This window comes from Quercus robur, chromosome 2, assembly GCF_932294415.1.
Source record: "Quercus robur chromosome 2, dhQueRobu3.1, whole genome shotgun sequence".
Classification (NCBI taxonomy): Eukaryota; Viridiplantae; Streptophyta; class Magnoliopsida; order Fagales; family Fagaceae; genus Quercus; species Quercus robur.
The window spans coordinates 5,703,448-5,728,439 of record NC_065535.1 but is presented as its reverse complement, the minus strand read 5'-3'; the positions used below and the strand labels follow the sequence as shown (position 1 = coordinate 5,728,439).

General features: G+C 37.5%; 1 protein-coding gene across 6 annotated transcripts in view; it reads left to right on the top strand.

Annotated features, from left to right (window-relative positions):
• The first annotated feature begins 291 nt into the window (after positions 1-291).
• The window catches only part of LOC126711121 (B3 domain-containing protein At5g42700), a 28,814-nt gene continuing 4,113 nt past the window's right edge, over positions 292-24,992 (top strand). Inside the window, exons 1-7 of one of the 6 annotated variants that reach the window (XM_050411247.1) lie at positions 309-623; positions 766-843; positions 1,152-1,183; positions 1,308-1,473; positions 2,212-2,418; positions 2,807-2,895; positions 4,574-4,794. In XM_050411247.1, coding sequence (XP_050267204.1) covers positions 489-623; positions 766-843; positions 1,152-1,183; positions 1,308-1,473; positions 2,212-2,418; positions 2,807-2,848 — 660 coding nt within the window. In that variant the 5' untranslated portion in view covers positions 309-488 and the 3' untranslated portion in view covers positions 2,849-2,895; positions 4,574-4,794. Of the gene's footprint in view, positions 624-765; positions 844-1,151; positions 1,184-1,307; positions 1,474-2,211; positions 2,419-2,806; positions 2,896-4,573; positions 4,795-15,506; positions 15,831-15,937; positions 16,034-16,227; positions 16,260-16,339; positions 16,506-17,159; positions 17,367-17,748; positions 17,813-18,937; positions 19,165-24,992 lie in introns of those variants that run through there. The other 5 variants (XM_050411241.1, XM_050411244.1, XM_050411245.1 and 2 more) reach the window with 5 other exon arrangements.

Genomic DNA, 24,992 nt, shown 5'->3' with positions numbered 1-24,992 from the left:
AGTTGCAGTTGGACCGGTCTCAACTCCCATACCCAGAACACTCGGGTCCAATATCGCAGGAGGCAGCTCAGCCCACTTTAACCAAAAAAGGCCCACTATAGAAAGTTAACTAAAATAATACAATAAGATTTATAAATAGTACCAAAAAGTGCAATAAAGTTAATAAATAATAGCAAAAATAAACTGAATAGTAAAATAAGTTGGTAAAAAATAAGCTATTCAAAGACACCCATAATTCTTATATTTCATTCTTTTATTAAAAAAAAGAAAAAGAAAAATCTAAGTTTTACCTAAGAATTTATTGTACATTCATCTGGCTGTGAATATCGATGATGACGCATTCATCATTCAAAATTTGAAGTGGGATTCGTGGGAACCCAACGTCTATGGTTCTTCAATTTAACTATTGAACCCCAAATCCATCTCTCCCTCACACTCACACACTCACACACACAGAGAAGCACAAAAAGAGAGAGAAAGAAACGAAAATGTTGGTAGCGAAGCAATCATACGAGGAAAGCCATGGCAACAGAGTGGAAGTGAATAAGAAGAGAATGGAAGCCCTCAATCTCCGTCTGCTTTCTCAAGCTCTCAAAACTTCCTCTTCTCCCAAACCCTCTCCTGTATCTCTCTCTCTCTCGCTCCGTGTTTTTTTTATTTATTTTTTTTTTATTTATTATTATTTTTTTTAATACTAAAATCTGTCATTTCTATGTGTTTCTATTCCGTACTCATTTACTCTTTTTGATGCCCACATTCACATAGACGAAGCAGGCCAAACCCCGTGTGGTGCTGAAGCAATTGGTCGTGGTCAGGAGGTCCACTCACTTTGCCAACAAGCGGGTGAATCAATCGTTTTGTTCATTTCCTCAAATACTGGTCCCTAATGAACCATTTTAGTCGTTAAAGTTTAAAGTGATCCATTTTAGTACTTATTATAAAAAAAAAAGTGATCGCTTTTAGTCCCAACTAAATTTTTTGAGGTTCTAAAAATCAATCACTTATAGTGTTTTTTAGACTAAAAGCTGTCACTTTAAACTTCAGTACTAAAACCGCTCATGTTCTAAAGTTTAGGACCAGCAATATATTTTGGCCTTTCATTTATATTAAGATTTTATGTTACAACATCATGCTATTGCTGTTGCTGACAGGTTGCTGTGGACCGCGTGGCAATACCCAGAAGGTATATTTGATTCAAATGTTAATTGTTAGCAAATAGAATGATCTATTTCATATAATATTTTAGATGTATAGTTTTTTTTTTTTTTTTTTTTTTTTTTTTTTTTTTTTTTTTGGGGTGTGTGTAGGATTTTTGGTAGGCAAAGGGAGTTGTCCAACCGGGTATATGCCTCGCCTGAAGCCCGAGCAGAAGCTCAAGAGAAAGCGGAAAAATTAGAAATGGGTCTAGAACCTGTTTATCCAACATTTACAAAGTCAATGCTGCGACCCCATGTCACTGGTGGATTCTGGCTGGTAAGAGAATTGGTTTTTCTGCTTAACTTATTTAACAACTTCTCAAAGTACATTAGTGTGTTATCTAACTAAGATGTTGGAACTCAGGCTTTTCTTTTTCTCTGACATGTATTGATGAGTTTATTAGTATACAAATAACATTAATAGAAGTAGTTAAAAATAACATGTCAATTAAAGAGGTAACAACGGGTATGAGATAAAATAGAATGGTGGAAAAGAATATAATGTGGCCAACCATGATTATTATGTTGAGGATTTATAGTTCCCCAAAATTTTGGAACTAAAGGCTTGGTTTTTGTTGTGTTTTAATTTACAGTGGCTTAGAAAGGATGAAGTTATATCATTTAGCCTGGAAGTATAATCACATACCTGATCCATGAATAACTTAAAAACTGATTGCATTTGCTTTTCCAAAGCAAAATATAATTGTATAACTAGTTCTGCTGGAATAGAAATCCACTAAATGGGGACTAGAGGGTGAAAGTTGACATGGGGTTGCATTATAGCTGAATAATGTGGCAGATTACTCTCACTTGGTTTGGGGGCACTGGCATGTTTCAGTAATGAAGATGGACTAGTCACTATCTGTTCTGACTTCTGAGAACGTTGAAGACTTGAAACATATATATTTAAATTGATAAATATGTCATCCTTATACCTATAATGGATTGAAGCTGATTTACCTTTGGAGTAATTTGGAGTAACAGTCATAATTATTCTGGTTAAATTTGATAACAGGGTCTTCCAATCCAATTCTGCTTTCGGAACCTTCCAAAGCGTAATGCTGTTATGACTTTGATAGATGTGGATGGTGATGAGTATCCAACAATATACTTGGTTCATAAAATAGGACTGACTGGTGGATGGAAAGGGTTCACTGTTGCTCATCATTTGGTAGTTGGGGATGCAGTAGTATTTCAATTAATCCGGCCAACAACATTTAAGGTGATTGATCATTTATCAATGGAATTTAACTAAGCACCTTGTTCTTCTTGTTATTCCTCTCAATCATCAACTTGTTTTGTTGTTGTTGTTGTTGTTGTGAAGTTTCATGTTTGAATTAGGCTGTGCTAACATTTGTTTATTGTCTTCCAAATACACTTGATGGGCATGCGGCATGTGTGTGCGATCATAGATTGTTATTATATATAATACTATCACTTTCCTTTCAGCTACTATGCAAACTAATGTGAATCTATAACCTATGCAAGTTATCCCTTGTCAATAACTTGTAGGGCATTTCCTTTATGCTACTCCCTGTCACTGAGGAAAATTTTTACATTTTATGGCTTCTTGTGTGTATATGTACTAAATGTACTTCTATTTTTTTTAGGTGTACATCATCAGGGTGAAAGGTTCTGAAGAGGGTAATTAGCTTTAAGTCTTACTTGCTAGGATGATGGAGCCAATTGAATTATACAGGTAACTGTTTTGGAAATGATAGATCTAGCTCTGAGTTTTAGTTTAATCCATAAATATATTAGAATTTTGTATACATGCAATGAAATAATGATGACATCTATTTTGGATGTTGGCTAAATTGCAATTGCACAATGTTAGACCTAATGGTTCGGAGTTCAGACCTTGTGTCCAGTGGGACCAAGAAGGGTCTATTCGTTGTTTTTGATGATGCTGTAAATCACTGGATTGTCTTTGTACTTATTCATGAACCAGACATTTGATTCCTTCCAAACTAAAAAATTGCCATTTCCACCGGCATTTGTGTTTGGCAGCTATAACCTGTTTTTTAACCGTTGAACCACAGGACTTATCTTGACTCTCTTAGTAGCAGATCAAAAGGAGGGAGTGTGAGTTTGGATAGCACTGAATGCATGTTTCAGTACGTTTGGCGTTTTTTCGGGTCCCACGTCACTGTTCATGGACCACCAAACTTAGCAAAATGTGCATACTCATGCATTTTTGGGTCCCACAACACTATTCATACCTTTAAAAATTATTTTGCTACAGTATTTTCAACAATAAGTTTTCAGTTTTCAACAAATAAACGGTATTCAAATAGACACGGAGTAACCTAAATTTTTTTACATAAAAGTTTATATGAAAGGCACTTTCCTTATCTCTATAGTTCTTTGATATTCCTTTTTGTTACTCATGGAAACATCTATTAAAACCTATATAGAAGTTTACAGGCACGGTATATATGAATAGGGCAATTATAAGGGTGTGTTTGGATACTGTTTATTTTGTTGAAATTGAAAAATTATTGCTGAAAGTACTGTAGATAAAGCTAAAAGTTAGTTGAAATAGCACAGTGAAGTTTATAAATAGTACCAAAAAGTGTAATGGGACCATGAATAATAATAAAAATAAGCTGAATAGTGAAATAATTTTCATTTTTCATCTATACCCACACGCACACTAAGGCCATCATGTAACTTCATATGACATGAAATGTGGTTACTGATAAATGACACATTTTTGCTTGCATATGCATGCAATAGCATTGTTCCCACACAAGGGCATGGGCATGGGCATGATCCCATGTAGTATGCCATATCCACTTGTGTTTAATTTTTTTTAAAGAGACTATTCAAACTCTGTTCGCTCAACTGACACACACACACATATATATATATATATATATATATCAATATACAACCTTCCCCCACCAACCGTATTAAACTTTTTGATTGCAAGTCATGTTAGTACTACTCTCTCCACAAGTGATATAAATATATATGTCTAGTCTAAAGAGGAATTAAAATTAAAAGGCCTTTTTTCTTGGAGAAATGCTTTGTTCACAAAATTTTCATAACAAATTGTAAGTGACAAGTTGTTATTTGTTATTATGGGTGGGCAAAAAAGTAATTTAAGTTTTGAATTCAAATTAGAACCAATAAAAACTTACCACTTATGATTTGTTGTGAAAAATATTGTGGATCAACTACTTCTTATTTTCTTGTGTGCCTCTAAAATGTGGTAGATAAGTATGACATTATTCCTAATTTTTAGTATCGTTTTGAGCTTATACTCTTGAACCTTCCACTTGAATTAATTTATTCTGTTCAATACTTATCAAAAAAAAAAAAAATTTATTCTGTTCAATTGAAATATTTCAAACTCTTGTTGTTGGTTGCAGGTGAAAGGGGCTTGACAAGTTTTGTTTTCCATTTTATCATGAGTTTTTTGTGGTCCTCCATACTCATGTTGTCTATAGAAACACTACATGTAACTTGCTCCACTAAAGCTGTTTAGTTTTAGCTCTAATCATGGTAGTTTTTCTAATGTTTATTCTCATATGGATTTGTAGGAGACAATGAGCTATCTAATGGTCAATTGATGAACTAGTCTTTTGTTTTATTCCTCATTCTTTAACTTCGTTTTAAAATTTCATTCTTTGCTGTAGAGACAGCTAATTGCATGCTGTTTGGAATGTCTGGTGGGAATAATTATGAATGCAAAATGCTAAACACCTATTGATACAGCATTAGTCACACCATTTCACACGATAGGCCAATCATAACGTGCCAATTTAGCAGTTGTGAAATTTATATCAAGTTGCAAAAACTTGCAATAATCCAAAAATGTATCACTAAAAATAAAATAAATCAAGCTTAATCCCTAATTGAAATCTTAATCACTAAAAAAATAATTGAAATTTTGTTTATTATGTTGCAGATGTGAAACTAACTAATCATGGCACTTTGTGAATTTTGTAGTTAGTAAACAATATTGTTTGAAAGTCCTTTTTATTACTAAAATTTTAAATGAAAACATTCATAGCATGCTGTACAGGAATTGGGCCCTCGATACAGGGCTTGGGCCCTTGAACCCTTGTTCCTCGGGCCTAAGCCCCACTGCACGTCATACAACCGTCTTCATGCTTGGACCTTAAGCCTTGGCCCAGATTCCTCCGAGCACAATTTGGGCTTGGGAACCCGAAATAAGACCACAGTGAACACCTTAAGCAAACCCCCCCCCCCCATCATTTCTGACTTGGATGGGAGAGTTCTTGCCTAGAGGTGCACTGTGCCCAATTGCTCGGTCGTGCATTTAACAACGTTACTACCGAGCAGACGATGGAAGTAGGAATTAGTTCCAATGCCACTCTCACAATTCCGATGAAACATCCACTTTGAGACGATAGAATTAGACCTCCATTCGCACTAAGAGGGAGAAGTAATCATAACTCCTCCACTCATCCTAGCCTATAAATAGGAGGAGAGAATGAGGAAAAGGGGTTGGCGATTCTGGGAAGAGTACCAGGAAAAGAGAGTAAACACTTAAAGAGAGCAAATGAGTGATTCTGTTAGGAAGAGAAAAATGCATGAGGAAATAGAAGTATATTTTGGTCTATTGAGTATAGGACCACCCACAGTAGGAAACTCAAAAACTCACAAAACAAATAAATTGTGAGCCCAAGTAGAGGTTAAGCCCAATAGCCATATATTTTGGATACGCACACATGCATTATTTAAAAAATCTTATTGTTTGATTAATATTTATTTTAAAAAATAGCTTAAACAAAATAATTTAATTAATTCATTTAGTTATTTACTAATAGATTTTACAATTAAAATGGACCAAAATCCTATTCTAATGTGGCATAGCAAATTAGTAACAATAAATATTACACTTTAGTTTTAAAATATTATATAGATATATAGATGAAATGAATAATTTGCAGTAGGGTGGTAACTTGACTGATTTGAGATAGTAGAGAATGAGGGAATGAAATTTAAGGAAAGGAAAGAGGAAAATTGTGTGGCTTATTTATTGTTAATATTCATCAATTATGAGTTGTGACAAGTAACTGATTTGAATAAAACAACTAACTCACTAACAACTTTGAATAGTATTAACTCCCAATCATAGCTAAAGGCTTTGTAACTGAATTGACACCTCTTCATGCACAAAGTACTTGAAGGTCTAGGGGGGAAAGGGTTCGAGCTGCAGGGTTAGCAACATGTTATAATTATCTCTCAAAAAAAAAAAAAAAAAAAACTCTCAATCATCTCATTTAACAATCTCTTGTACAACAATTATAAGTACAATAGACAATACATTCAGGGGCATGCTTTTGAAGAGACCTTTCATAGAGCTCAGCCAACCGCATAAGTAGGGTTGGGTGTGCATGGGTCGGGTTGATGAGATTTTTCAACTTAACCTATCATGGTGGGTTAAAAAAAATTCAACCCAACCCAACTCATATGGATCGGATTGAACCCATGAGTTGGACAATTTTTTTTATTACTATTATAATTAAATTGAGCCAAAAATATATATCCAACTTATGAACTGAGTGTTTTTTTTTTTTTTAACAAGATAAAATTTCTATTCTAGCATAATCTAAGTGTATATGTGTGTAAAACTCCTTCCTAGAGACTTAAACCTCGACCCTTGCCCCCCACACCCCACAAGCTTTTATACTTGTGGAGTGACTAAAGTCAGTTAAAGCATTACCATCAGGTCTTTTATAAAAATGTCATTTTGACACACTAAAAGCCTACTTTATTATTTTAACACACCATTTTACAATTCACCATTTATCACATTTTCTATTATTTGATTCTAAATATTAAAATAATATATACAACACATTAAATAATATATTTACTCAAAACCCAGCAAATACATAAATGCACAACCCAGTGGCAGTCACCACCACCCAAGAACCAACAACCACTGCCACAAACTACAACCACAATCACTGGATCCTCCAACAAATTCCAAATCCAAAAACCTCAACAAAAAAAAAAAAAAAAAAAAAAAACTCAAAATCTTCAACAAAACCCTAACCCAATTGATCAATTAATGACCAAACTTAACCAACCATTGGTGGCAAGAACTGTGGAGGACGACACAGCTTCAGATTGGTGACGACAATGGCGACTTCAGATCGGCGGCGATGGGTCTTCAAACCAGAGGCGATGGCAGCGGCTTGATCTGTTAGGGATTGGTGAGGGTGAGGGAATCTGATCTGAAGAAGAGAGAGAGAGAGAGAGAACACGAGTTGAATCTCTGAGAAGTGAGAGAAAAAGTTGAATGAAATATTGAGAGGAGAGATAAAAAGTTGAATAAAAAAATAATAAACACATATGCTATATTGTTCTGTACTGTGCCAAAGTTATCACAGTACTATAGTATGTTGCAAAATTTTGACACATTTAGAACACCTCATGATGCTCGAATAGTGGTGTTTGGTTTGTCAATTTGACACACCTGATGGTAGTGCTCTTATAAACTCAACTCAGTTATAAACAAATAGGAATGGAGTGGGAGAGGAGGGTGGGAGGCGGCAGAGAGAGAAATAAAATTGTTAGTGTTTGTGAGGTAATTGGGTTTTATATAGAAAGAGCCGAACCTGGGGAAAAAATAAAATAATTTTTTTAATTACATAGTATATTTTTAAATGTATATTAAATATATATAATTTAAATTTTAAATATATAGATGAGTTGGGTTGGATTAAGAGGGTTTGTGAGTTGGCTGCACACCCTTAGACATAGGAGATAAGTATTACTAATACAGTATTAGTACAAAATAACTCCATGTATTTACATATTAAGATGGTCATAATTTTACTTTATCCAATTTCTAAATACTCAATTTTGTGTTTAATTATTAAAAAAAACTAACTTGTAACCCCATGCATATGCATGAAAACACTTAAAAATATACAATAAGATGCATAATATAATTCCTATATATATATAATTTAAATACTATTGATAGTCATTTTTATATTTTGTTAAATTTTTAAATTTTTGTAAATATATTATTAGGTATAAAATGTAAATTGCCCATATATATATATATTTTAAATATTATTGTGGATCACTTTTTTTTTTTTTTAAAGATTCATTTATTCTAGACTCTTTGATTTTTGTATTTAAAAATTCACTTAAATGAATATTTATGATATAGTCCCACATTTAATTCTAAAATTAAGAAATAAAATTTTTTAAGAATAAATAATTTATGACACATGATACAAAATTGGAGCTCTAATTTAGAATTTTAATTTGAGTTTCTCTCAACACTACCTATTATTATTATTATTATATATATATATATATATATATAAATTATTGGAAAAGTTGGAAGAACACCATAAATTTGATTTTTTTGGTTTGTAGGTGTAGGGCTGGAGAGCTTATGATCCGGCCCATGCTCTATCCGGGCTCAGGGCCCGTGCCGAGGAGGTAGTGTGCTGAGGACGAGTGATCAAAGGCCGAGGGGTTAAGGGGAACAGCTGAGAACGACCCTATCCTCGGCACTCCAAGACTTCGATGAGAAGAGCAACGTCTTAGTGAAGGATATCCCCAAATAGTCCCCTGAAGGGGATGTGAGTGGAATAGGGCCCACGTGGAGGTACGGTGCAAAATAGGTTCAAGGAAAATACGTCCCCTCCGCATTAAATGCGTCGGCCAGCGTCCTGATCATGTTAATGAGAAAAGACGCTTGGACGGTGTAACTTCGATCCTCGCAACTAACAGAAAGTAAGAGGGGACAGCTGATGGGACATGTACAGAAGTAAGCACCTGCCTGACCAACAAGTGGAGGGATAAGATCAACCAAGAAGGACTATATAATGTAAAAGTGAGTGCACCAAGAAGGGGCTGGGGAAAAATGGCCAAAAACCAGAGCCTCCCAGCCCGCCTCTAGGAGAAAGACCCCTAGGGCGAAAACGACTTAACCATGTATGAACACCACGAAAAACCCACCGTCTGGTGACCAAGGCCTAGCCTTTCAAACCCACGCTCTACAAATGATATTGTTTGGGCCTTTTTACGTGCGAACCCAACACAGTTGCGGGTCGTTACGAATCGTGTCCTTACAATTGGCGCCGTTTGTGGGGAAGGCTTGTGTGTTGGCATAGACGGTAGGTCGAGAAAGTCCCCTTGTCATTTCTAACAGCCGGTTATAGTGTTCTAGCGTAGAGTTCCACTAGGGGCTATGATTCTTGACTAGGGGCTACGCTTTGTAGCGTCAATCGCATGGATAGGTCTAGGGGCTTGGCCGAGGAGCCAATCCCCCTAAAACCAAGGTCCCATGCCATAGCTGAGGGGTTATTTCCCCCGACTACCTATCGAAAATTGAGTTTTGGACAGAACCAAGGTATTGTACGGTCCTTGGACTCAAACCTATGGGGAAACCAACTACTTAGATGAGAAAACTGAATTTTGGACAGAACCAAGGTATTGTATGGTCCTCGGACTCAAACCTATGGGGAAACCAACTACTTGGAAGAAAAACTGAGTTTTGGACACAACCAAGGTATTGTATGGTCTTCAGACTTAAACTTATGGGGAAACCAACTACTTAGATGAGAAAACTGAGTTTTGGACAGAACCAAGGTATTGTACGGTCCTCGGACTCAAACCTATGGGGAAACCAACTACTTAGATGAGAAAACTGAGTTTTGGACAGAACCAAGGCATTGTATGGTCCTTGGACTCAAACCTATGGGGAAACCAACTACTTGGAAGAAAAACTGAGTTTTGGACAGAACCAAGGTATTGTATGGTCCTCAAACTCAAACCTATGGGGAAACCAATTACTTAGATGAGAAAACTGAGTTTTGGACAGAACCAAGGTATTGTACGGTCCTCGGACTCAAACCTATGGGGAAACCAACTACTTAGATGAGAAAACTGAGTTTTGGACAGAACCAAGGTATTGCATGGTCCTTGGACTCAAACCTATGGGGAAACCAACTACTTGGAAGAAAAACTGAGTTTTGGACAGAACCAAGGTATTGCATGGTCCTCGGACTCAAATCTATGGGGAAACCAACTACTTGGAAGAAAAACTGAGTTTTGGACAGAACCAAGGTATTGTATGGTCTTCGGACTCAAACTTATGGGGAAACCAACTACTTAGATGAGAAAACTGAGTTTTGGACAGAACCAAGGTATTGCATGGTCCTCGGACTCAAACTTATGGGGAAACCAACTACTTGGAAGAAAAATTGAGTTTTGGACAGAACCAAGGTATTGCATGGTCCTCGGACTCAAACCTATGGGGAAACCAACTACTTGGAAGAAAAACTGAATTTTGGACAGAACCAAGGTATTGCATGGTCCTCGGACTCAAACCTATGGGGAAACCAATTACTTGGAAGAAAAACTGAGTTTTGGACAGAACCAAGGTATTGCATGGTCCTCGGACTCAAACCTATAGGGAAACCAACTACTTGGAAGAAAAACTGAGTTTTGGACAGAACCAAGGTATTGCATGGTCCTCGGACTCAAACCTATGGGGAAACCAACTACTTATTAATATCAATCGAGTTTTGGACAGAACCAAGGTATTGCATGGTCCTCGGACTCAAACCTATAGGGAAACCAACTGCTTAAAGAAACCTGGGCACTAAGCAGGACTTAGCGACTACACGTGACATCTAAAACGATGCCTATATCTTCGTTGAATGAGGGTTAGAAATGAGTCCAAGGCTCTGCGGGAGCAGGTGAGCTAGGGTTTTGAAACACGATGTTAAATGTATCGCATGCACAAATATTTGTACGTGTTAAGATAAATTAGTTCAGAATTCATAAACAATAGTAAGTATCGACAAGGGCAACTAACAAGTAACCAAAAGGAAAAAGTGAGAAAAAGATTTCATATATACATGTCCAACAGGTTCAAACTACTAATGGATTACAAAGTTTTCGAAATGAAAAAGAAACAAGTTAATCGTTAAACTAAAAACAAATACGGAGCCTAGCCAGGGTTTCTATTTCTTTAGTTTTGCATCGGCCACGTCCTGGGAAGGCGGAATGGGATCAGCTTCGACGCCCTGGAGGATAGTCCCTTCTGGGGAAGGCTGAACAGGGTCAGCATCGGTACTTTTGGGGACCACAGCAAGGGGAATTGCCTGTGGGGGCTGGGCAAGTATGGCTGGCTCCTCAGCATTAGGCATCTGAGTGCCAACCCCGGGCTCAGCAACCTCTTTGGGTGCCTCAGGATCCGTATGTTGAGATATTTCTATCACATCCTGAAGTTTTCCCTCTTTGAGCGTCTTGCCAGGAGAGCCGCCGACCTGTAAGTCTTCCGACTGAGTGACCCCTTCCTCGGGTTGGTCGCCCATAGCCACGGAGCTGGGGGAAGTAGCCTCACGGATGGCTGTAGGGTAGAATATATTCTTCGCCTTCCACAAATCGGATGAAGCATTCACCCCAGCTCGCTTCAATGCCTCTTCCCAAACCTAGGAGCAGTAAAGCCTGCATACTCTGGGAATCTGGGCTTTAAGAATGGCTTGGGTTTCAGCTACCCCCGCATTATAACCATCATCCTCGGCCGTTTCCTTGGCAACCTCAGCCTCATTTCTGGCAAACTCGGCCTCTTGCTTGGCCCTTACGGCTTCGTCACGGGCATACTCCGCCACATCTTTGTCATGCTCGGCCGCGGCCAGCTTTTTACCTAAATCCTTGATCAGGTCTTTAGCTATTTGCAACTGATCCTCGGTTTCTAGGAGACGTTTTATTTGGTCCTCGGCCTGTTTTTGGGCGCTAGCTAAGCCCGCCGAGGTGCTATCCCTTTCACAGATAGCAATTGTTAGGTCAGCCCTGACCTGGGTGAGGTCATCCTCAGAAATTTGGAGGGTCTTCGCGGCCGCTAAGCACTTGGTGTGTTCATTCTCGGCCGCCTTACTTTTATTATTTACCTCTTCCTCCATCCTATAGGTGGCCTGGAGAGCCTGGTAAGAGAGATAAATGTATAGTTAAAGACAAACCAGGAGCGAGAGTTAATAAAGTTTTAGGTTTCAAGAAACCTTACCATGCCTAAGTACCTCTTAGTACTGAGGAAGACCTCCTGCATCCTCATTTTCCTCAGTCCATCCATGTCAGTGGGAAGTAGCATGGTTCTCCCTAGTGCGTCTGCCACGTAGCCACCCTCGCCATCTCCAAGGTCCCTCATGGATGCAGTTTCCAGTAGTGGACCCCCGTGTAGCATTGGGGCAGGAAGCTAGGCGCTTGGCGAGGACTGGGCCTCAATCCCCTTTCCCTTGCTTTGAGAGGATTGGACTTCAGTTTCTTTACCCTTAATTTGGTGTCCAATCTTCAGTTGTTTTGTGCATGGAGCCTCCTCCTTCTCCTTAGAAGGTTGGGATTTTCCCCCCTCCATGGTTTCCTTGCTCTTGAGGCTCCTCTTTCTCTTTGAATCAGTGCCTTCCGGCCGGGGAGGCAGAGCTGGTTGGGAGGAAGCAGGAAGTTTGGGGCGGGGGGATTGTGGCTGTGACTTGGTGGAAGATGACCTAGTCTGGACAATCTGAGGCTGAGGTGGTGGGGAAGGAGCATTGGGTTGTGGCGTTCCCTGCGTATCCTTTCCAGCTTGGCCCTCGAGGAGTTCGAGTAGGGGGGTCGGGGGCTTTCTCTTGAGTCCCATCTTGGCTTGAGAAGAGGTGCCTACCGATGATAATTCCGCCTCGGACAAGGCTGGATCACCTATATCACCAGAAGGATTCTCGGGTTGGTGGGCTAGGTCAAATACCCCAAAACCTTCCTCGGGCCGATCTAGCTCGCCTTCGTCCTTTGCTACTTGATGAAACGAGGAGGGGCCCATCGGTGGGATGTTCTCGGGGACAGATGGTTCCTGGGAGATTGAAAATCCTGTCTTGACCACGGTAATTTTTAGAAGCCAAGGACGGCTGGCGCTGATCACGTGCCTTGCATCCGCAAATGACTTCTGAACAGGAGGGTACCCTAGTATTTTATGAGCTACTCGGACTTGACCATCTCCGTCATTTAAGAAAATTGCTGCTTGTAAGACGGTCTCCAAGTCCGCCCGGTTGACTAAGTGAAAATGCCGTTGGTAGGCGTGTGGATCTACAAAAAGAAAAACACGCATGCATGGTTAGTTTCCAAGTAACATCAGATTAGAATGGCGTTAAGGCTCATCGCCCTTCCATTCCCAGTACCCCACCTGGTTCTCCTTCTACTATGGGGCACGGATCGCCGTCGTGCCATTCACCAGAGACGATAAGGAAATCCTTGTTTAATCCCTTGTTGGAATCAGGGAGGCATTGGATTAATCGAATCCTTTCGTCCCTTGTCTTCATGTAAAAGGTTTTCCCCTTCAACTTTTGGAGATTATAGCACCAGTTCACATCATGGTGGGTCAGTCTTAACCCCATCTTCTCGTTTAAAGCGTCCACGCAACCCAGAATCCTAAAAACGTTGTCGGCGCACTGGGTGGGGGCTAATCGGAAGTGCCTAAGGTAACCCCTTGTTACCGGCCCTATAGGGATTCTCATACCCCCCTCTACAAAGGCGAGGACGGGAATTACTACCGCGCCCGTTTCCCTCTTATAATGCCACTCCCCCATCTTACAATGCTTCAGACTTACGTTGGGAGGAATCTTATAATCGACGATGAACTTATTCATCGCCTCTTCAGTATCGACTAATTTCCTCAGTCTCAATTTAGCCATCTCTATGATTTACTAAACAAACCCAACCCGTGACGGGAGAAGAAAGGGAATCAACGAAAAATAAACCCAGAAAAGAAAAAGTACGAGTTAATGGAGGTAGGGAACTTACATAAAAGAGGAAAGGCGCTTCGGATAGGCTTTTTGTGCTGGAGAAAGACTGGAATTTGGACGAAAATTCAGATGAACCCAGAATATACGCGCTAGAACTCTTAAGTGCAAAACTGAAGAGACAGATCCGTTCCAAAAAATCTCTTATACTTTCTAGGGTAACTGCACAAATTTTCCCACCCATAAAGACCAAGGGATCACGACCGTTCGATCTTTATCATGTCGTAGAACGTGGGAAACACAAAGCCGCCCGTATTTAATGAGGCCACGTTTCGCCTTCTAAGGGCTCTAGGAACGTGTCTCGGGCAGATAAAAAGTCTCAGGAACCGATAGGTGACAAGGATGGACAGGCATTGGCAGATGTATGATGTCATCAAAACCCTCCTATCTGTCCGAGGAGTCGGATAGCAGGATTTTGAGGGGTTATTGTAAGGCTGGGGAGCTTATGATCCGGCCCACGCTCTATCCGGGCTCGGGGCCCGTGCTGAGGAGGTAGTGTGCCGAGGACGAGTGATCAAAGGCCGAGGGGTTAAGGGGAATAGCTGAGAACAACCCTATCCTCGGCATTCCAAGACTTCGATGAGAAGAGCAATGTCTTAGTGAAGGATATCCCCAAATAGTCCCCTGAAGGAGATGTGAGTGGAATAGGGCCCACGTGGAGGTACGGTGCAAAATAGGTTCAAGGAAAATACGTCCTCTCCGCATTAAATGCGCCGGCCAGCGTCCTGATCATGTTAATGAGAAAAGACGCTTGGACGGTGTAACTTCAATCCTTGCAACTAACAGAAAGTAAGAGGGGACAGCTGATGGGACAGGTACAGAAGTAAGCACCTGCCTGACCAACAAGTGGAGGGATAAGATCAACCAAGAAGGACTATATAATGTAAAAGTGAGTGCACTAAGAAGGGGCTGGGGAAAAATGGCCAAAAACCAGAGCCTCCCAGCCCGCCTCTAGGAGAAAGACTCTTAGGGCGAAGACGACTTAACCATGTATGAACACCACGAAAAACCCACCGTCTGGTGACCAAGGCCTAGCCTTTCAAACCCACGCTCTACAAATGATATTGTTTAGGCCTTTTTACGTGCGAACCCAACACCGTTGCAGGTCGTTACGAATTGTGTCCTTACAGTAGGCCATAATTTAAAATCTTGTAAAAAAGAGATAAGATGAATTGGATATATATCTCTAATTTAGTGGCACAAATTGCTCTATTTTATTAAAGAAATCGGGATTCAAATTTTCCTCCCATGTAATTATTGTGTATTGATAAAAATATACTTGTATATATCAATATGGTAAGACCTTGAATCAAGAGCTTTGGAAAGGTAGGGGAAAAAAAAATCCAAAATAGTTATCAACATAACAAATAAAATTCTCCATCATGCGTCTATTTATTTTTTTTTTTTCTCCAAGTAATTCTTCATAGTTTTTATATTTCATTTTTTTTATTTAAAAAAGAAAAAGAAAAATGTAAGTTTTACTTTTACCTGAAGCATTTAAACTTGTACAGTCAGATTCTAGTCTAGCTGTGAATGTGAGGTAGCCTAGCTTCCGTATCGATGGTGACGCGTTCTTCATCGTTCAAAATTTGAAGTGGGAACCCAACGGTCCTTAAGGCTAGGGTTCTTCAATTTAACTATTTAACCCAAAACCCATCTCTCTCTCTCTCTCTCACACACACACACACAGAAAAGCGCAAAAAGAGGGAGAAAGAAAACGAAAATGGTGGCGGCGAAGCAATCATACGAGGATAGCCGTCGCAAGAGAGTGGAAGAGAATAAGAAGAGAATGGAAGCTCTCAATCTCCCTCTGCTTTCTCAAGCTCTCAAAACTTCTCCCAAACCCTCTCCTGTATCTCTCTCTCTCTCTCTCTGTTTTTTTTTTAAACTAAAATCTGTCATTTTTATGTGTTTCTATTCCATACTCATTTACTCTCTTTGATGCCCACATTCACATAGACGAAGCAGGCCAAACCCCGTGTGGTGCAGAAGCAATTGGTCGTGGTTAGGAGGTCCACTCGCTTTGCCAACAAGCCTGCACCTATTTACAAAGAAGTGAGTCTGTGAACCGTTTTGTTCATTTCCTCAAACACTAGTCCCTAATGAACCATTTTAGTCCTTAAATTGATCGCTTTAAACTTCAGGGACTAAAACCGCGCATGTTCTAAAGTTTAGGACCAACATTATATTTTGGCCTTTCATTTATGTCAAGATTTTATGTTACAACATTATGTTATTATTGCTGACAGGTTGCTGTGGACCGCGTGGCAATACCCAGAAGGTATTTTTGATTCAAATGTTAATGTGTTAGCAAATAGAATGATCTATTTCATATAATTTTTTTTTATGGGGGATGTGTAGGATTTTAGGTAGGCAAAGGAATTTGTCGAACCTGGTACTTGCCTCGCCTGAAGCCATAGCAGAAGCTGATGAGAAAGCGGAAAAATTAGTATCGGGTCTACCACCTGGTTATCCAATATTGACAAAGTCAATGCAGCCATCCCATGTCGCTGGTGGATTTTGGCTGGTAAGAGAATTGGTTTTTCTGCTTAACTTATTTAACAACTTCTCAAAGTACATTAGTGTGTTATCTAACTAAGATGTTGGAACTCAGGCTTTTCTTTTTCTCTGATATGTATTGATGGGGGTTACCAGTATATAAATAACATTAGTAGAAGTAGTAAAAATGACACTTCTTACGTGTATGACTTCGGATAAAATAGAGTGGTGTAAAAGAATATATGTGGCTACCATGATTATTCTGTTGAGGATTATAGTTCCCCAAAATTTTGGAACTAAAGGCTTGGTTGTTGTTCTGTATTAATTTACAGTGGCTTAGAAAGCACTAAGTTATGTGATTTAGCCTGTAAGTAAAATCACATACCAAAGCAAAATTTGATTGTATAAATAGTTCTGCCAGAGTAGAAATCCACTAAATAGGGACTAGAGGGTGAAAGTTGACATATGGTTGCGTTAGATTTGAATAATGTGGCAGATTACCCTCACTTGGATTGGGGGCACCTGCATGTTTCAGTAATGAAGATGGACTAGTTACCATCTGTTCTGAGAACGTAGAAGACTTGGAACTATATATATAATGATAAATATGCCATCCTTGATCCATACTATACCTGTAATTTGGAGTAACAGTCATAATGATTCTGGTAAAATTTGATAACAGGGTCTTCCAGTCGATTTCTGCAAGCTGAACCTTCCAAGTCGTGATGATGTTATGACTTTGATAGATGAGGATGGTGATGAGTATCCAACAATATATCTAGCCCGTAAAAGAGGACTGAGTGGTGGATGGAAAGGGTTTGCTGTTGCTCATCATTTGGTACATGGGGATGCAGTAGTATTTCAATTAATTGGGCGAACAACATTTAAGGTGATTGATCATTTATCAACGGCATTTAACTAAGCACCTTGTTCTTCTTGTTATTCCTCTCAATCATCAAATTATTGTTTTTGTGAAGTTTCATGTTCGAATTAGGCTATGCTAACATTTTTTTATGGTCTTCCAAATTCTCTTGATGGGAATGGTGCATGCGCATGTATATATGCATGCTATATAGATTGTTATGTATGATACTATCATTCCTTTTTCTTTTATACAAACTAATGTGTATCTGTAACCTATGTAAGTTATCCCTTTTCAATAAACTTGTAGGGCTTTTCCTTTCTGCTACTCCCTGTCATCGAGGGGAATTTTTACATTTTATGTCCTCTTATATGTATATGTACTAAATGTACTCATATTTTCTTTCTAGGTTTACATCATCAGGGTGAATGGTTCTGAGGAGGGAAATAATGGAGCCAATTGAATTAATACAGGTAACCTTTTTTGAAATGATAGCTCTAGATATTGGATTATACTCATTGTTGGTCCCCTGAGTTTTAGTATAATCCATAAATATGTTAGAATTTTGTATACATCTGCTTTCTCATTATTAGCTATAATACTTCCAATGAAATAATGACAACATCTATTTTGGATGTTGGCTAAATTGTAATTGCACAATGTTAGACCTTATGGCTGGGAGTTCATACCTTGTGTCCAATGGGACCAAGAAAGGTCTATTCATTTTTTATTTTTTATTTTTTTTATGATGCTGTAAATCAATGGATTTTAGTTGTCTTTGTACTTATTCATGAACCAGACATATGATTACTTCCAAACCAATTGCCATTGCCACTGGCATTTGAGTTTGGCAGCTTTAACCTGTTTTTTAACCATTAAACTACCTATCTTGATTCTCTTAGTATCAGATCAAAGGGAGTGAGTAGCCTAAATTTTTTTACATAAAAGTTTATATGAAAGGCACTTTCCTTAATCCTTATAGTTCTCTGATATTCCTTTTTGTTACTCATGGAAACATATATTAAAACCTATGCAAAAGTTTTGGTTTTCTTTTGTCTTGTCTTAAGTGAATGGAGGAAAAAAATTGTTACAGGCACTGTATGTATGGATTGGGAATTATAAAGCCATCGTGTAACTTCATATGACATGATCTCATATGATTGCAACATCAGATGTAGAAATGTGATTGCTGATATATGACACATCTATTTGCATATGCATGCAATAGCAGTGTTCCCACACAAGGGCATGGGCAGTATGCCATATCCACTTATGTTCAATGTTCTCTAAAGAGACTATTCAAATTTTGTTGGCTCGACTATATATCAATATGCAACCTTTTCCCACCAATTGTATTAAACTTTTTGATTGCAATTCATGTTAATACTGGCTCCACAAGTGATATAAATATATGTCTAGTCTAAAGAGGAAATAAAATTAAAAGGCCTATTTTCTTGTGTGCCTCTAAAATGTGGTAGATAAGTATGACATTATTCCTAATATTTTAGTATCATTTTGAGCTTATACTCTGGAGTCTTCCACTCGTATTAATTTATTCTGTTCAATTGATATATTTATCAAACTTCTGTTGGTTGCAGGTAAAAGGGTCTTGGCATGTTCTGTTTTCCATTTTGTCATGAGTTTTTTGTGGACCTCCATGCTCATGTTGTCTATAGAAACACTAGATGTAACTTGCTCCACTAAAGCTGTTTAGTTTTAGCTCTAATCAAGGTAGTTTTTCTAACGTTTATTCTCCTGTTAAAATGGGTTTGTAGGAGACAATGAGCTATCTAATGATCAATTGATGAACTAGTCTTTTGTTCAATCCTCTCATTCTTTAACTTTGTTTTAAAATTTCATTCTCTGTAGTGGAGACAGCTAATTGCTTGCTGTTTGGAATGTCTGGTGGGAATAAAATATGAAAGCAAAATATGCTAAACACCTATTGGTACAATATTAGTTACACCATTTCACACGATACACCAATCCATGTCAATTTAGTAGTTGTGAAATTTATATCTTGTTGCAGAAACTTGCAATAATCCAAAAATATCTCGCTCGCTATCCCGAAAATAAAATAAAAATCAGACTTAACCCCATATTGAAATCTTGACCCAGTTGCTCCAACGTGATTAGACCTTATTGCATGGTGCAACACCTCAAAGAGCTAAACATGCGTCCGGGGAAAATACAAATCATAAATGAGTTGACGAATCATGGCACTTTGTAAATTTTTTAGTTAGTAAATGATATCGTTTAAATTATTTTTATAATTAAAATTTTTCAAATGATTCATAACATTCATTATTTAAAAAATCTTATTGTTTGATTAATATTAATTTTAAAAAAAAGCTTAAATGACTTGATGTACTAATAGATTTGAACAAAATAATTAAATTAATTCATTTAATTATTTACTAATAGATTTTACAATTGAAATGGACTGAAGTAAATTGAAATGAACCAAAATCCTATTATAATGTGACTAGCAATAATAAATATTTCGTTTTAGTTTTTAAATATTATATAGATGTAATGAATAATTTGCATTCTTGAGTTCTTAGGGTGGTAATTTGATTGATTCGAGGTAGTAGAGAATGAGGGAAAGAAGTATGAGGAAAGGAAAGAGGAAAATTATGTGGCTTATTTCTTGTTGATGTTCATGACTTATGAGTTGTGACAAGTTTTAAGTGTAATTGATTTGAATTAAACATGGTGATTTTTAGGGTTCGTTTGGATACAACTTATTTTTGCTGAAACTGAAAACTGAAAATACTGTAGCAAAATAATTTTTAAATGCGTAAATAGTACCGTGAGACCCATTTTTAATATTTTTTAACCCGTGAACAGTGCTAAACAGTGCTCAACAGTAACCGTACAGTGTGAATAGTAACTTCTATTCCCAGTTGAAACGCGTGCAGAGGAAAAAAAAAAAAAAAAAAAGCTGAAATGCATCCCTCCCAAAATGTAGACGCAATAATCTCTATCCAAACCGCACCTTAGAGTTGGATCCCCCCAAAAGCGTAATTGATTTGAATGAAACATGGTGATTTTCAGAGATGGATCTACCCAAAAACCTCTTAGAGTTGGATCCCCCCAAAAGCGTAATTGATTTGAATGAAACATGGTGATTTTCAGAGATGGATCTACCCAAAAACCTCTCCAATTGGAAGCCATGGCGAAGGGTATGTTTAGTAGACTGTAATAGGCATTGTAATGTAATAGTTATTCCTTTAGAGCATCCACACCAGCTCGTGGATACTCATCTAAAATACAAAAAGTGCTCTAATTTACACATTTTACCCCAAAATTCTTCCACATCAGTTCATGTAAAAATGTCTATATATACACGACGACTTACAAAATGAACAGTAACTGTGCATATATACACGGTTACTGTTCACCGTGTAAACAATTTTTTAACATTATTTTCTCTCCCCTGTCAAACGACTTCTCTTCCCCAACCAAGACAACAACCCAGCGCGCCAGAATAACCACCCAACCACCAAACCCAGCGCCACCACCAAACATCGAAATCTAGCACAGAGTATTAACCAAACTCAACTGAAAATTAACCCAAAATCAACAGAAAACCCAAAATCAACTGAAAATTAACCCAAACACATCCACAGACAAATCGACATAGAGGTACACTTGCTCAAAAGTGAAAAAAAAGAAAAGAAAAAAAGAAAACACAGAGATACACAGAGATACACTTGACTGGAATGATCGGAGCTTGTGGGTCTCGCTTGATCGGAGCTCGTGGGTATGGGTCTTGCCTGATCGGAGCTAGGAAGATACAATAACTGATCGATGCTTGTGGATCGGAGCTAGGGAGATCGGTGCTTGCCTGATCGGAGCTGTGGATCGGAGCTAGGGAGATCGGTGCTTGCCTAATCGGAGCTGTGGATCGGAGCTATGGATTGGAGCTAGGGAGATCGGGAGCTGTGGAACGGAGCTGTGGATCGGTATAGATCGAGAGGGAGAGTTGATTCAAATTTGGGTAAGAGATGGGTTATGGGTGTAGAGAGCTGTATCAGAGAGAGAGAGAGAGAGAGAACTTCATCAGAAAAAATGAGAATCGAAAATGGGTTTCCACAGAGAGAGAGAGAGCTTCATCAGAAAAGAAAAAATGAGAACCGAAAATGGGTTCCCAGAGAGAGAGAGAGAGCTTTATCAGAAAAGAAAAAATGAGAACCGAAAATGGAAAAATGAGAACCGAAAATGGGTTCCCAGAGAGAGAGAGAGAGAGCTTTATCAGAAAAGAAAGAGTGAGCTGTATAGAAAAAATGAGAACGCGCGTATAATAATGTGGTCGGTTGAGGAAATAATAAAAAATTTGAAAAAATTGATTATTTAAATAAAGGAGGTGATAAAATAAATGAATTGATGTGGGTGTTTTGTAAGAGTGAATGTGTAAAATAGAAAAAGTAGGTTTTTAGTGTAAAAATGGATGTGTAAAATACATGGACTGATGTGGTTGCTCTTAGTGTAGCTATTCAATAGTTTGGTTATATTTTTATTACCAGATTTAGCTATAGTCATTCCTTATAAATAGCTATTCTTTAAATGAGGAATGACTATTGATCTCTAAAATAGATGTAATACATATTCCTTTGTAGGTGTATTAATTTTGAAAATTAATATATTTTCAAATAAACAAACTTTCCATATGCACATAACAATTTTGAAAATTAAAAATCATAAAAAATAACTACTCTCTCTTTCAAATGTGCTTTCATTTCATTGTCATCAAGGTTTTATTATTATGTTGTCACCAAACAAATGAATAGTAATAAACATTACATTACAACGTCTTGTATTTCTTGTAATACCTATTCCTATGTAATTACTGTTACAGTACCAAACGTGCCCTAAAACTTCTGAGTTTGCTTTCCTTGTTCTTGATGAAAAAATGAGACGTACTCTGATCACCATCCAAGTCAGATGGAGTCCCCCCTTGACAATTGGTTTGAATTGAATTTGAACGGGTCTTCTTTAGGAAACCTGGGTTGCACTAGTGGCGCGAGGGGGGGGGGGGGATCATTAGAAATTCCAATGGGAATTATGTTTGTGGATATGCTACACATGTTGGATTCACGATCAGTGTAGCGGCATAATTGTGGGCGTTGAGGGATGGAATCAATATGTGCATTAATATGAATCTTGCTGTTGTGGAGATAGAGCTAGATGCAAAACTTGTGGTTGAACTTTTGAAGAAGGATGCTGGAAGCCTCAATGGGAATGAAGTGCTAGTAGCAGAGTGTAAAGAATTTCTAAAAAAAATTATAAGAGTTAGAATCCAACACTATTTAAGGAAGCGAATAAGTGTGCTGATGCACTTGCTAGGAGAGGTGCCCTCCTACCCCAAGATTTTGCTTTTTTCCTCCCCCCAACAACAGGTCTCTCTTTTGCTTAGTCTAGACGTTGCTGGGACCACGTACGAGCGTGTTTATTCTAATGTTTTTGTTTATTAGTTAATGAACTTCTCCTATTTACCAAAAAGAAAAAAAATTGATTCAAAGGAAACAACCAACTCAATAACTCACTAACAACTTCGAATAGTACTAACTTCCAACCATCTCATTTAACAATCTCTTGTCAAGCTAACTCACTCTTAATTGCATGAAAAACAATTAGAAGTACAATTGACAATAAAATTAGGGGACATCCTTCTCAAGAGATCCTCCATAGAGCTTAGCTAACCACATAGGAGATAAAGAATTACAAAATAAAACACAAAATAACTCCATGTACTTACATATTAAGATGGTCATAATTTTAAGGGTAAATTCCATATAACTACCATGAGGTTTGGTTTAATGCCAAATACATCTAATACAATTAAAAAGCAACCATTTTGGTCCTTAAACATAAACTCCACATAAAACAAATTCTGCATAGCTTTTTTTTCATTTTCAAGACTGCATGTTTAGAAAGGTACCCCACACTCATTTGTTCCCGCCAGCTCAAAATCATCACATTTTAGTCAAACTCTCCAATAGGTTTACATCATTTTTTGCTCTTACCAAGAGTAACAAGAGCTCTTAATATAAACCAAAAGAAAGTAACCCAAGTCATGGTAGGTAAGTGATGAGTTAGCCTTACCCATGCCACCTTAGAAAGCTGGGATAATTTTAGTGATAAGTGACGAGTTATTGAGTGATGAGTGATCATTTTTTTTTCATCCAAACAGCCCCTTAATGGCTCTCTTTAGTCTTCATGAGAGTTAGAATTTAGACTTTCGCTCAAAAACAGATTTGAGACTGAGCAAAGAGAAAGAGGACTTCTATTCAATTTTTAATTTGAAGAGAGATACAAATTAGTTTTTGATATCAAAATATAGCTAAAATTCTTGTGATGGAAGAAGTATTAATTACGTGAAAAATAACTGATTCAGTTTTTGTTTTGGTTTCTTTTGTAGGTTGTATTTTTAGCAATTTGGCTCTTTTGCTTGGTAAGTTTGACTCTTTTGACATGTAATCTTGGATTTTTTTTCCTCAGAGTTATAATTTTTGGTATGTAAAGAACTTGATCTTTATGAAAATTAAATGACAAACACTAAAAAGAAATTATGATCAACTAAGAGCTTGATTGAAGAATCCTCTCCTCACACAAAGTCCATGGCTAATCAATTGGACAACTTATAGATTACTGCTATCAAGGAAATACAATACACTTGTTCACAACAACCTCATCAAAGGAAAACATATCTCCTTAAATCTCTCATATACATATGTAATACCATGAAATAGAAGTTTGCTTTATATAGACCTTCGGAATCTTGTATATATCCAACTAATTCATCACACATGATTTGCTAGACCATTTGCATTTCACTTGAGTTTGTTTGGAATAAAATTGCATTTATTTATTATCTACAAATGGGTCCCTTGTTGGACTAAAATGAACTACAACTAGAAAGCATTTGCATTTGCAAAAAGCATTTAGGTTGGCGGGAAGAGATGAGTGTGGGGTATCCTTTTTGAACATGCAGTCTTCAAAATGAAAAAAAAAAGTCGTGCAAATTTTGTTTTAGGTGGAGTGAACAAACGACTTGTAACACCATTTGGGTTTAAAGACTAAAATGGTTGCTTTTTAATTGTCTTGAATGTGTTTGTTATTAGCCCAAACCTTAGGGTAGTTGTCTAGAATTTACCCTAATTTTAATTTACCTAATTTTTAAATTCTTAGTTTTGTGTTGAAATTTAAAAAGATATGGGATTAAAAAAAATTATTGGAAAAGTTGGAAACAAACCATAAATATGATTTTTTGGTTGGTAGGACATAATTTAAAATCTTGTTAAGAAGAGATAAGAGTGGCACAAATTTAATACATATTTCTAATTTAGTGGCTCACAAACTGCTCGATTTTGTTTAGGGAATTAGGATTCAAATTTCCCTCCCATGTAATTATTGACTATTGATAAAAATATAGTATATATCAAATATGGTAAGACCTTCAATCAAGAGCTTCGGAAAGGTAGAGGAAAAAAAAAAATCCAAAATAGTTATTAACATAACACATAAAATTCTCCATCATGCGACTATTTATTTATTTCTTCAAGTAATTCCTTTTATTTTTTACATTTCACTTATATAAAGAAAAATGTAAGTTTTACCTTATGAATTTAAACTAGTACAGTCAGATTC